The 11,877-nt window shown below is 47.2% G+C and overlaps 1 protein-coding gene, 2 non-coding genes and 1 pseudogene across 3 annotated transcripts; all 4 read left to right on the top strand.

Annotated features, from left to right (window-relative positions):
• The first annotated feature begins 5,187 nt into the window (after nt 1-5,187).
• Nucleotides 5,188-7,848, top strand: LOC124684173 (40S ribosomal protein S20). Its single transcript, XM_047218554.1, has 3 exons — nt 5,188-5,329; nt 5,437-5,550; nt 7,590-7,848. Exons 1-3 carry the CDS (start codon nt 5,203-5,205, stop codon nt 7,730-7,732), a joined length of 384 nt encoding a protein of 127 aa, XP_047074510.1. The 5' UTR covers nt 5,188-5,202; the 3' UTR covers nt 7,733-7,848.
• Nucleotides 6,219-6,381, top strand: LOC124685561. The gene has a single exon (XR_006997546.1). It is a non-coding gene; the product is annotated as a small nucleolar RNA snoR127 (small nucleolar RNA).
• On the top strand, nt 6,946-7,032 carry LOC124685489 (annotated as a pseudogene).
• On the top strand, nt 7,129-7,206 carry LOC124685484. The gene has a single exon (XR_006997475.1). It is a non-coding gene; the product is annotated as a small nucleolar RNA SNORD36 (small nucleolar RNA).
• Nucleotides 7,849-11,877: the final 4,029 nt, after the last annotated feature.

The raw sequence follows: 11,877 nt of genomic DNA, 5'->3' as shown, positions 1-11,877 counted from the left end.
GTTACAGCAAGCCGGTGAGATTGACAACCTCACTTTGTTTCGTTGGGGCAAAGTACTTTGGTTGTGTTGTGCGGGTTCCACGTTGGCGCCGGAATCTACGGTGTTGCGCCGCACTACATCCCGCCGCCATCAACCTTCAACGTGCTTCTTGACTCCCTGCGAAAGTTTCGATTAAACACGGTTTCTTGCGAGGGAAACTTGCGTGTGCGCATCTCACACCTTCCTCTTGGGGTTCCCAACGGACGTGTCAACCACCACATCGATCGCGGAGGAGGGCGGCGGCGCGGGGGCATCGCGGAGGGCGGCGCGGTTGGAGATGGGCGGCCGGAGGTGGACGGCGCGGGAGGGAGGGGCGAGGAGGAGACGGACGGTCGAGGAGGTAGCGCGCGCGTTCGGCCGCGTTCGCGCGTGGGCGTGTTTATAGCGCGCGGCAGCTCACGGCAAGTTCCCCGCGGGATAGCGAAAGCGCGCGGGCGACAAGTCCGCAGCGCGCGCGCCTTTTTCCCGCCTCATTTGGGCAGCGCGGGGCAGCGCGCGCGGCAAGCCGGCGGTTTTTTGCCGCGCGGGGCTTTTGGCGCGTGCGGTGGATATGCTCTGGGGGTTTGGTAGGCTGTAACTCCTTTGGCTCGCATCGGCAGCAAAATCCGGCCCGTTGGATGCATGAAGTTCGCGTTGTGGCTAACCGGTTCTCAAAGCACCCCTGGGACAGACCATGGAGAACGCCGAATCGGCGGTTCTGCGGGAGTCGGAGCCTTGTCGTGCCATTTTGCACGCCGCGTGCAACGGTTGCCACGTGTGGAGAAGAAGCGGGAGACAGCGCGTTATTATTCGCTCCCCGCCCTCACCGCTTCGCTCTTCTCTCCCCACTTCCTCTGGCACCGAACGGCATCGCCATGTCCCATCAACCGCCGCCATGGCATCCTCGCTTCCTCGCCTCCGCCATCGTCTCCGAGGCGCCGACGGATCCTGCACCGCCGTACGGCCGGCGGCTACCAGGTCCAACGGTGCTAATGCGCCTCGTCCACGAGTACGAGGCCGGAGGCGGCGATTCGGCGGCGCGAACGATGCGGCCGCGGCTGGTCGGTGATGAATCGGCATCGCCGTTCGGCGAGCTTGCGGGCCAGGTGGTCGCAACCCGGAGCGCCCCCATCCTTGCTCTTCGAGCTGCCGGGATTCGGCGGCGGATCCGTGGGACGGGGTTTTGCCCGTCCCCACTAGGGACCCCCGACGGGCGGCCGCAATGGCGGGCGGTGCACCGGGCTCGGCGGGGAGATGGAGCCCCCGCCGGGATAATCCCCCCGGATAATCCGGCCGCAGGTACAAAAACGGGACAATGTCCGGCCAAATATCCGGCCACTATCTAGACTTGTTTTTCTTCAGGTCCTTAGGCATTTTCGAGGGGGCCGGATATTCCTGAAATGCCCGGCCCGGATAATCCGGCCCTGGGACAAAACCGGGACAATATCCGGGCAATTGTCCGGGCCCTATCCTGAGCTGCTTTTCCTGAAGTCCTTAGACGAAAATCTGGGGGCCGGATATTTTGGAAATATCCGGCCCGGATTATCCGGCCTGATGAACTTTTTGCTGATTCTTTTGGACAAGACCGACCACATCCAACACACATACAAATGTATCTATATAATCCCTGTACCACTTAAACAAACATTAGTGTATCACATATATTGACATCAAACACTCAAAACATAATATGAGAGATGTTCTTTCATAAGTACCTTGACTCAATCTCCTTATCGCTTGTTTACGTCGACTAGATGACATGTAGATGTGAATGTACATACGATTCATTGCAATGTGCTTATGCTAGCCATGCCAAGGTCAAGCACCATCATGGACTTGACAATGTCAAGTCCATGACAGTGCTTGAGCTTGGCATTGCCATTGTCCATGACATTGGTTGAGCTTGGCAATGCCAAGCTCCAGCAGCTGGCAATGCCATTGCATGTTTGTGCTTGTGCATGCCATTGCATGCTTGTGCTTGTCCATGCCATTGTCTGTTGCCTGCTTGTGCATGCCATTGCCTGCTTGTGCTTGTCCATGCTATTGCCTACTTGTGCTTGTCCATGCCATTGCCTGCTTGTGCTTGTGCATGCCATTGTCTGCTTGTGCGTGTCCATGCCATTGCATGTTGCCTGCTTGTGCATGCCATTGCCTACTTGTGCTTGTCCATGCCATTGCCTGCTTGTGCTTGTGCATGCCATTGCCTTGTTAAGCTTGACATAGCTTCCTTGTACGTGTGCAGAACTGGCCCTTCCTGGAATACTTCTTGGATGGTCCCGTACTGTACGCTGTCGACTATGCCATCCGTGTGCAGCTGCGTGATCCCAACGCAGCGTTCATGGAAGCCCACCAGCAGATCATAGCGCCGAGGCGCCACACCGGCCGTCCTGCTGACCTGGGGCACCATGCCAATCCACGTATGCCGATGTTCTTCGTCCAGGTGGAGAGCCAGGACCTCAGTGCCCTCACCGTCCCGCCGTACATGGAGCAACCCCTCATCAGGAAGTACAAGCTCAAGAACAATGACCCCCTGTGAAGCTGCTTGTACTTGGGCGACCGTTGCGCGTGGAAGGTGCAGCTGCAGTGGACATGGCAGCACATCGGGTTCATCAAGTCCTGGAGCGAGTTCTGCGCCAGGATTTTGCTGCACGTCGACGACATGCTCGTCTTCACCCCTCAGGACGACGACTTCAAGGTCGCCGTCTTCAGGAAGGAGACATCCTGCTCCAGCGTCTTCGGCTGCAAGAGGCACCGCGAGGGCCCTTTTGCTGATCCTTGCCATTAAGGTGTTGCTGCTCCATCGATGCCTATGTTTAAATCTGATCCTGTTACTTGTGCTGGCCTCTACGAGGCTAATAAATTCTACTTTTGTGCATATCTCACTGTTGTGCTGGCCTGGCCTCTAGGAGGCGTTTGAACACTACTTTTGGACCTGGGGAGTCTGCACCCAGGTTTAGGCAAGCGTCTTACCACTCTGACGCTAGATTAGAACCTGTGAAGTACTCTGTTCGTTGTGTATAAGTGTTTGCTATGCTTATGATCGTATTTTACCTGTTTGTGTGCCGTAATATGATGGTAAGGTCACCATATTTGAATGTGGTGAGGAGAATCTGTTGTCAGGGTACCCAAAATGGCAACCAAACACATGTGCTATGGCTGAACAGAGATGAAACGCTGTGTACATGTATCCAAACAATTTGCAACTCTGTTCTAGCCGGTGCAGCACAGACTACCAAACAATGGGCCAAAAGTGGCCGGCGGCTCGTTCGCAACGCGCAGGGGTGCCCATCTCGCTGCGTCAGTGGTGCACAATTTCGGCCCAGGCAACCAAACGCGCCCCAGATAGATGGACGGCTCAACGATCTTGACACCCGGGCTTGACCCTTCTAGTGGAGCTGCAGGAAGTGGAGTAGTGGATAGCGCGAAGCAGGCCGGACGCGAAAACGGCCCTGGCACAGCGAGTACATGGACATGAAGAGCGGCGATTTTACGGGCGCCTTTAGGTGCCGGAATTATATCCATAGTCCGTTGTTGCTTTAAGTCCAGGTTCTACTTTTACCTCAAAAAAAAGTCCAGTTAGTACAATGAGTATTTTGACATTTGTCTAACATAAAACTAATAACTAAAACATAAGGGAAACTTTTATGAAATTGGACTGACACATGAGTAACGTTGTGTAATATTTTGGCAAAAAATGAAACTGTTGCCGTCATTGTGGTATATTTCACAAAATAATCACGTTTTAATTATGTTTTAGTTTTTTTTCACAATTTTGTGAGAGAACCTCCTTTTAAAGGCAACGGTACCTACATCAGTGACATCAACGGTGACATCAGCCATGTATCAGTTCCGGATTATTCACCTTAGGGATCAACATGATCACTGAGTCACATAAGTCAATAGGAATTTCTTCACCTAACGGCGGAGCAAATATCATTCTTTAGCCGGTCTCAATGTTCCTGGTAAAGCAAAGGCGAGAAGCCATTTGGACCTGACGCTTTAGTTGGTCCCATCTAAAAAAGAGCAATCCTAAGGTTTCAGTAACTCATAATGCATGTCATGCATTACCTTAGATTGGATAGCATCAAGGACAATGGAAGAATTACAAGGTTTAGACGTGAAGAGGTTGCCATATAACTTCTCGATCGGTCATAACTTTAATTTCGGATAGCTCCTCGCAGCGAGTCCTATCCGCATGTAGTAGGGCTCGGATCTTCTTTGCGCGGCAATGAGGAGATGCACACGCATGAAAGCATGACATGTTTCCATGTCCCTCCTTCAACCGGGTCCTCCTATTTGAGGCTTTTAGCATCAGCGATGCGACAGACGCACAAGCGACAACATGGTGGGCCAAGGCCGAGCAAGAGTGTCTTGTTGTCGCTCATCTTCTTCCTCAAACCACACCGAACCTCTCATCCACTCCGCATCCTCGACCCCCCCTCTCCAACGCCGGACGGACCTCCTGCTGCCGCCACCCGTGGTGTCTCGCCGCACCACCCTCCTCCATCTGCCGCCCACCGCCTGTCCGTCGCCGCCCTTACCTACCTCTAAACCCACCCACCCCCCCAACTCCGGCAAACCCCTGCTCCCAAAGCCCCAAGAACGGATGTCGCCGAGCACCCCGCACCCGCACCTGAAACCCTAAGTACCATTCTTCACCTCCGCTGGAGACGCCGCAGCCAGCCGCGTCGGCCCCATCTCCGGCGAGGTCCTTTCCTCGCCTTCGACGGCGACGTCGCGGCCAGCCACGCCGTCTCCAACTCCGGCTCCGGCGAGGTCAGCCATCCTCGTTCATCTTCCTCGATGTCTATTCACCTAAAAAAGGCCGAGGCCCAGCTCCCTCCTCATGCGAGCGCCGACGCGCCATTCAAGACGTGAACGCTGCCGAGCCATAACTTGGCCCAATCTTGTGCGCGCATGGGCTTGACCCGTATTTTTTTTTGTTGAGAAAGGCGCTTTTCACGCGTGGGTAAAGACGATCGCGCCAACTCGGCCCAACTCAGCGACTCAGAAATTGGGCCTTATTAGTTGGAGCGACTCAGCCCAACCCCTATACATAACATAACCCTAATCCCCTCACCAGTTCTTTCATTTTCCCTCCCACCTCCCAGCTCCAGCGCCGCCGCCCCCTCTCCCTCGCGGCGCCCCAACTCCGTCCGCCTCCTCCACTCCGCACCAGCAGCCATGGCGACCGAGCTCGCGTACGCCCCACCAATGAAGGCCGGCAAGGAGGGCTTCCAGGGCACGCAGGAGGTGCAGCACAGGATCCGCATCACCCTCTCCTCCAAGAGCGTCAAGAACCTCGAGAAGGGTAAGCCATCTTCGTCTGCTCTCCACCGTCACTTCGTCGTCCTCTTCTCGTTTCGGTTAATCTCCGCGTAACTCTGTTCTTGATTTCTCTTTCTTGTGTCGCGACAGTTTGCGCCGATCTGGTGAAGGGAGCCAAGGACAAGAGCCTGAAGGTCAAGGGCCCCGTCAGGATGCCCACCAAGGTGCTCAACATCACCACCAGGAAGTCCCCCTGTGGAGAAGGTGATGCCTCTACTTCTCTCGTCGCTCCCGCTGTTTGATTTCCATTTACTAACCCACACATAAACCTTTAGAAACTAATGTGTAACACTGTTACAACCAAGGGAAATTACACCGTTGAAATGCTGACCATTCAACTTCTTAAGTAAACGTATATCTTTACTGCTCAATCACAGTCTATACTTCCTGATACGGGAGTATAGTTTCGTTACAACATGTTCCAAACAACAAAGCCCATAATAGAAAAAGCGAGGAGGTAGTTCCCACGGAATCAGATTATAGAAATATCAGATGACAATAACTTGCTGACCACTAGTCTGGACATGTTTTGTGCATCTTTGTTTGCGGGGGGTCTTGAACAGCTTCTCCATTGGCATGTAACATGTTGACTATTCTAAAATGGCTGCTATTAAATGTTTATGTTTGTGCAGACACATATATTTGGTTAAATTAGGCGTCAGAAGGCATTTAAATGTGCGCATTTCTGCCACAGAATATGGATTTTTCTTTGCATCTGCTCCCGTAAAAACTGGGATGTTAAGTTTCATGATAATGTGGTGCATGCTAATTGTCAAAATAAATTGTTATTTAAAGGTCATTACCTTTTTTTTTTATTGTTGCAGTCTTGTTTCATTTCTGTTATTTCCTTTTTTTTGTAAGCTTTTTACCATCTGGAATGATGAAAGTTAGCCAAATCATATTATGATGTGCTCCTCTATATCTTTTTATCTGTGCCTTTGGCAAAGTTTTCTCTTTGCCAGGCACGAGAGAAGATGCAGAGTTGAAGTTTGCATTAATGATGATAAAATAGAGATCGGTAACTTACTGACTGGAGATTTTCTTGGACCTGGATAAAGTGTTCCCATAACTTGAGATTTTATTCATATGTTTTCTTGTCTGGGTGGTAAATTTGTACCTTGGGATTGAAAATAATAGGAAAACAAGCCAACATTTCAGCAAATGGATGGATGACAGCATCCAGCTGTCTGACTGTGAGTTACTGTCATTGTGCGACTAGCCATCTTTATAGCAGGAGGTAGTTCAACAATTGCCAGATTACTGTCATTGATGCTCCGTATCACATTACTATGGTATTGATATTGCTCACTTGCTATGCTCTGCTTGCTTGATTGGCCTGTCAACCATGATTTCGGTGTTACTTGGGATGTAAGAGTGCTTTAAGTTCTTTATTCCTTGAGTTCTCTAAACTGAAATGTTGGCCACTATGCTTTAAGTTGGTTTTCCTTCCATCGTGGCTATATTTTCTGTATCTATTGTGGGTTGGTGTTATGCAATGAATACAGTGGTTCGTCGTGCAACTAGAGATCGTTATAGTTTGAGTTGGTCCATGTTGTGACAGTTCTCGGATTTATTGGAGTGTTGTTATGGTGATGTGCTGAGCAAATGATGTGAAACATTTAGATCACTGAGGCCTTCCTGGTCCTTGGATGTCTCTAAAATCGAGCTTTTTAAAACTGATGCTTAGCATGCCATCGCTGTACTGTTTTGTCCTTGTGTATCTTGTGATGTGTGTGGTTAGTTCTGGTTGGTTTTTGGATACTTTAGTTGTATGATCGGCTGGTCAAATGATGATAAACCAAATTATTTCTGAGATTTTCTTTGAGGTATTACAAATCGAGCTTTTTAAAACTGATCATCAGCCTTTTGAATGATTTGTATTTTCAAAACTTTTGTGCCTGCTAGTTATGTCAATTGCAATTGACTTGTTCGTGGATATTTGGAATTTACTTGTACATTATTGGTTACCACTATGATGTGATTATTGCTTTGTTCTGCAAATAGGAATTCTTGTAATTAGTTGTTGAACATCTCATTTGATAACAGAATGAAGCTGCTGTACTTGTGGTTGGGCTAAGCATATTATGATGATTCCATATGTTCTATTTTGATACATTTGATGTTTTAAAATGGAGCTTTTAAAAACTTATACACAGCCTGTCACAAATCAGTCATTTCTTACTGCAATTATGTGAAGTTGCTATTACAAACTGACAATTACAAACTTCACTCTTGGTAATCAGGTACTAACACCTGGGATCGGTTCGAGATGCGGGTGCACAAGAGGGTGATTGACCTTGTCAGCTCCCCGGATGTTGTCAAGCAGATCACTTCAATCACCATCGAGCCCGGCGTTGAGGTGGAAGTGACCATCAGCGACCAGTAGAATGCTACCACCCCCAGCTTCTTGTATCTGTTTACAAGTGTGGAGAGAAACAAGATATGTTTGAAACTTTGTAGTATGGGAAAACTGGATTTTATATGACTAGGTTCTTTGCATTCTGGTTCTGAGTACCTGTTGTCTAAGTTACCATCATCAATTTTCATGCGTATATCCACTTGGAAGAATCCCCTCCGATCCATTGGAAGTTTCTTGGTTTTTCAAATTTGAACTAAAACGACAACACTTGTTATGGATTGGAGGGACTACTATTTATTGTCATATGTTCATAAGGTTCAGCTATATTCAGCCTATCACCTGCTCTTATAGCCGCAATGGAAGGTTAATTGAGCAATTCCTTTGACATCACAAATAAGCAGAAGTTTATCCAGTTTCATTTCTAGTTTTCCATCATTGTTTTTTTAGGCCACTTCCCCATTCCATCTCCATAGAAAATGACATGAAGTAAGAGCAGCAGCTTGTGAGTCCATCATTGTTTGTATGTGTTGAAACTGACAGGAGGCTTTGGAGATCTCTTCTCTCGGTACTGTATAGTGAGTTTAATTAAAGATTAGCTAATAAAAAATATTTATTGTAATTCTGTATTCTTTTCATTGATCTATTCAAATTTAATTTTAAACAAGTATTTCAATCAATTAACTCTGCCATTGATATTTATATGTGATCAAGCACCTTATTTTATCGAGTTATGTTCATAATGCTAGTACACTAAATATTTCTATCAGCATGAAAGAGGCGAATAGTGTTGTATCTATCCTTGGATATACAGCAACTGCAGTTCTCTCAGGCAATACTTATCAACTCTGGCCTGTTTCATTTCATTATATTCATCCCTCAAGGTACAGTAAACTGTTTCCAAAATTTTATCATCTGTGTAATGTTGCCATGCTTCATGTGTACATTTGGTGCAAACTTTATAAATGCATTCCTGTTGGATGCATTTGGACTCTAGTATTCTCATGGGACCGTGTATACTTATGTTGATTACATTTGTAGGCAACTTGTGTTGTAGGTTTCTGTATGTAAAAACAGAATCAGATTATGGAATATTAGAGCATTCTAGGTCCTAAAACTATTTCTGCGGTCTCATGTCGGTCCTAGAACTTTGAAATGTGCCATACTGGGACCATATGATGATTTTCGACGTTCGAGAAACTATGTAAGACTAGGAAAACAGTTCGAGGACCTATAATGCACTTTACTCATTTTAGAATGTCGAGTACCCTATTAAAAGCTTTTGCAAAATCTACAGATCGAGTTGCCGTTTGGATGTACAAATTTTGCATTTGGCAGCTGGCACTATAATGTGTTGTCACATAATCACGTTTGACTCTAATCTAAGCTTCCTTTTATTTTAAATTTGGGTTTAAGCTAACTTGTTTCAGTTAGCTGACATTATTTATACTGTAGGTTATTGATTATGAACTTTAGGCAAAGTCGTGCATTAAAGATCATGCAAATAAAAGCACATCTTACATTTTGTTAAGCTTCATGCACTAGCCACTTGAACCAAAAGTCCGAACTTATGAAAATGGCTAGACAATCTACTTGTACACGTCAACACCCCCTCTCAGGTGTGACGAGAAGATAAGTCAACACGTGTAGAGAGGCAAAGAGACAGCGGGAGACCGAGACCACACGGCAGGAGGATGCGAGAAGGGGGAGATAATTTTTTAGAATAAATTGTGAAAGCCAGGATTTGAACTCGAGACCTGGAGCTCTGATACCATGTTAAGCTTCATGCACTAGCCACTTGAACCAAAAATCCGAACTTAGGAAAAAGATAGGCATTCTACTTGTACACGTCAACACATTTTAGAACAAAGGATGTATGTTAAATAAGAGTTGGTCGCTGTCATTAATCCGGCCTCTCATTTGTGTTCCATCTCCCCCAAAAGGGAAGGCAATAAAACATGAAATAAATGTTTGTCTTTGATTGCAAGGAAAAAAAACTTTACCAAATGAGTTGGTCGATTAGATGTCGGAGATCATGTTAAAGTGTTGCCTAAAATCTGTCTAGATTCACCCCAACACCAATTGATTTCGAACAAAAGAAGTACTAAATCAGAGTTGTTGGCGGTCAATCATCCCACCTCTCACTCCCCACATCTTCTCATAAAGAATAAGGCAATAAGTGCAAGAAAACATAATAAAAATATTATTTGTTTTATGTTTAGAAAAAAAAGAAGTACCCAACAAAGTTTCAAAACATGGATAGACATACTTATTTTTACCTCCTCGTTGTCTAGGATTACATAACATACTTATTTAACTGATCTAATTTTAACCATTAAAAAATACCGTAAAATACGGTTAGAAGCTTTATTCGAGTACAAGTCCAATGGCATAATGTTTAGGACACCCTTAACCCGCACTTTGTTGGCCAAATAACAACTAAAGCTGAACCTTGTACAGATATAATTATGAACGAATGGATACAAGTTTGACCAACAATTTCTACTTTCTACCAACTTATAGATGTTGAAAAGATGTCAAGTATTAATGCTTGACATCTCTAATAATAACCAGCTTTATTAGTTTGTCCACTAACGCATCTACATACTTCTCTATTTCTCTTTCTCCTACTTCATTGAGATGTACGCTGCGTATGGGATCTGTGTAACCAGTCCTGTGTGCTGCCCTACATTGGAAGAGAGCGCACCCGTTTTTAGGTTGTATGCTCTCTTCCCTCGTTAGAAAAACTGAAAAACCGTTTGGTGCATACTGCACGCCACACAAGGAGCAGCAGACTCGATCGTCTGCTCGCTCGCTCGTCAAAAGCAGAGACGAGGCCGCACTCCGTCGCCGCGCCGCTTGTCTTCACTCGCCCCCTCCTGGGCGGAGCCAACACCGGGTCGAGCCTGGGCAGCCGACCCGGCTCAGTTTTTGGGGAAAAAAAATCCCATCCCTATCTCGCCACGAGCCCCCGAGTCCCCGACCTAATCCCCAACGCTGCCGCCTCGCTCGCTCCCGCAGGCCGCCGCCATCGCTCGCTCCCGCACGCCGCCGCCATCGCTCGATCCTGGCGCCCTCGCTCGCTCCAGCACGCCGCACGCCGGCGCCGTCGCTCGATCCCGGCGCCCTCGCTCGATCCCGCCACGCGCCGGCACGCCCTGTTTCCGGCCGCAGCTCACGGCTGCCCGTCCGGCCGTCCCTGACCGCCGCCGCGCACGGCCGGCTGTCCTCTGCTCGCCCCCCGCCCCTCTCCAGTCTCCAGTCTCCAGGCTCCACGGCGCTGCAGCACTGGGCGCCGCTGCGCTCTCCCTCATCTCTGCTTGTTCCGGCGGCCGTCTTCGATGGACTCCAGCGACGAGGCTGACCTGGCTGCCTGGATCGAAGAAGGGGAGGCCGTTGAGGCAGCAGAGAAGAAACACGCAAGAGGGCATGCACAGAGGTTGAATTTCCCCATTTGTCTTGAGTTTTGATACATATTTGTCTAGTTTGTTTCCTCATAGTTTGTTTTATTTTCATTGTTGTTGGCAAATGTTCCGGAAATCTTTGGTATAACAAGTATGATTGGTTAGAGTATAGTGTGTAGAAGAATGCTGCATTTTGTTTTCATTGTTTTCTTTTCAAATCTTCAAACAATGGTAGCCACTTTGGATCGGATGTTTTCACAAAGTCGGGGTTTACAAATTGGAAGAAAGCATCAGAAAATTTCAGAGGTCATGTAGGTGGACCAACAAGCTTTCACAACAATGCAAGAAATAGTTGTGAAGATTTCAGAAATAAAAAGCAAAGTGTTGCATATGCTCTTGTTTCTCATGAAGAAAAATCGCATATTGAATATGAGATTCGTTTGAGGGATGCTGTGGGTGTTGTCAGATTTCTACTTGACCATGGCTCAATGATTTGATAATTTGCTATGTTGAGAAAGAGATATTTGCACAAATTGATGACAAGAAGATTATGCTTCGTTTTCATGCCTACAGTAACCGTAGAGGTCATCTTCCTCGTGGATTTCGACTTCCTAGCATGGATTCAACTTAATGGTATGATAATATCTTCTCAAAATGTAGCACTTTTGTATCTAGTTCTTGTTTTTTAGTCAGTTTGTACTTCTACTCGGTGAAATATGATAAATGCATCAGTTTGGACCATTTTTTGTTGATTACATGTGATTTTTTGCC

Source organism: Lolium rigidum, chromosome 1 (genome assembly GCF_022539505.1).
Source record: "Lolium rigidum isolate FL_2022 chromosome 1, APGP_CSIRO_Lrig_0.1, whole genome shotgun sequence".
Classification (NCBI taxonomy): domain Eukaryota; kingdom Viridiplantae; phylum Streptophyta; class Magnoliopsida; order Poales; family Poaceae; genus Lolium; species Lolium rigidum.
The sequence above is the reverse complement of the archived record's forward strand: the minus strand, read 5'-3'. Positions and strand labels throughout refer to the sequence as shown.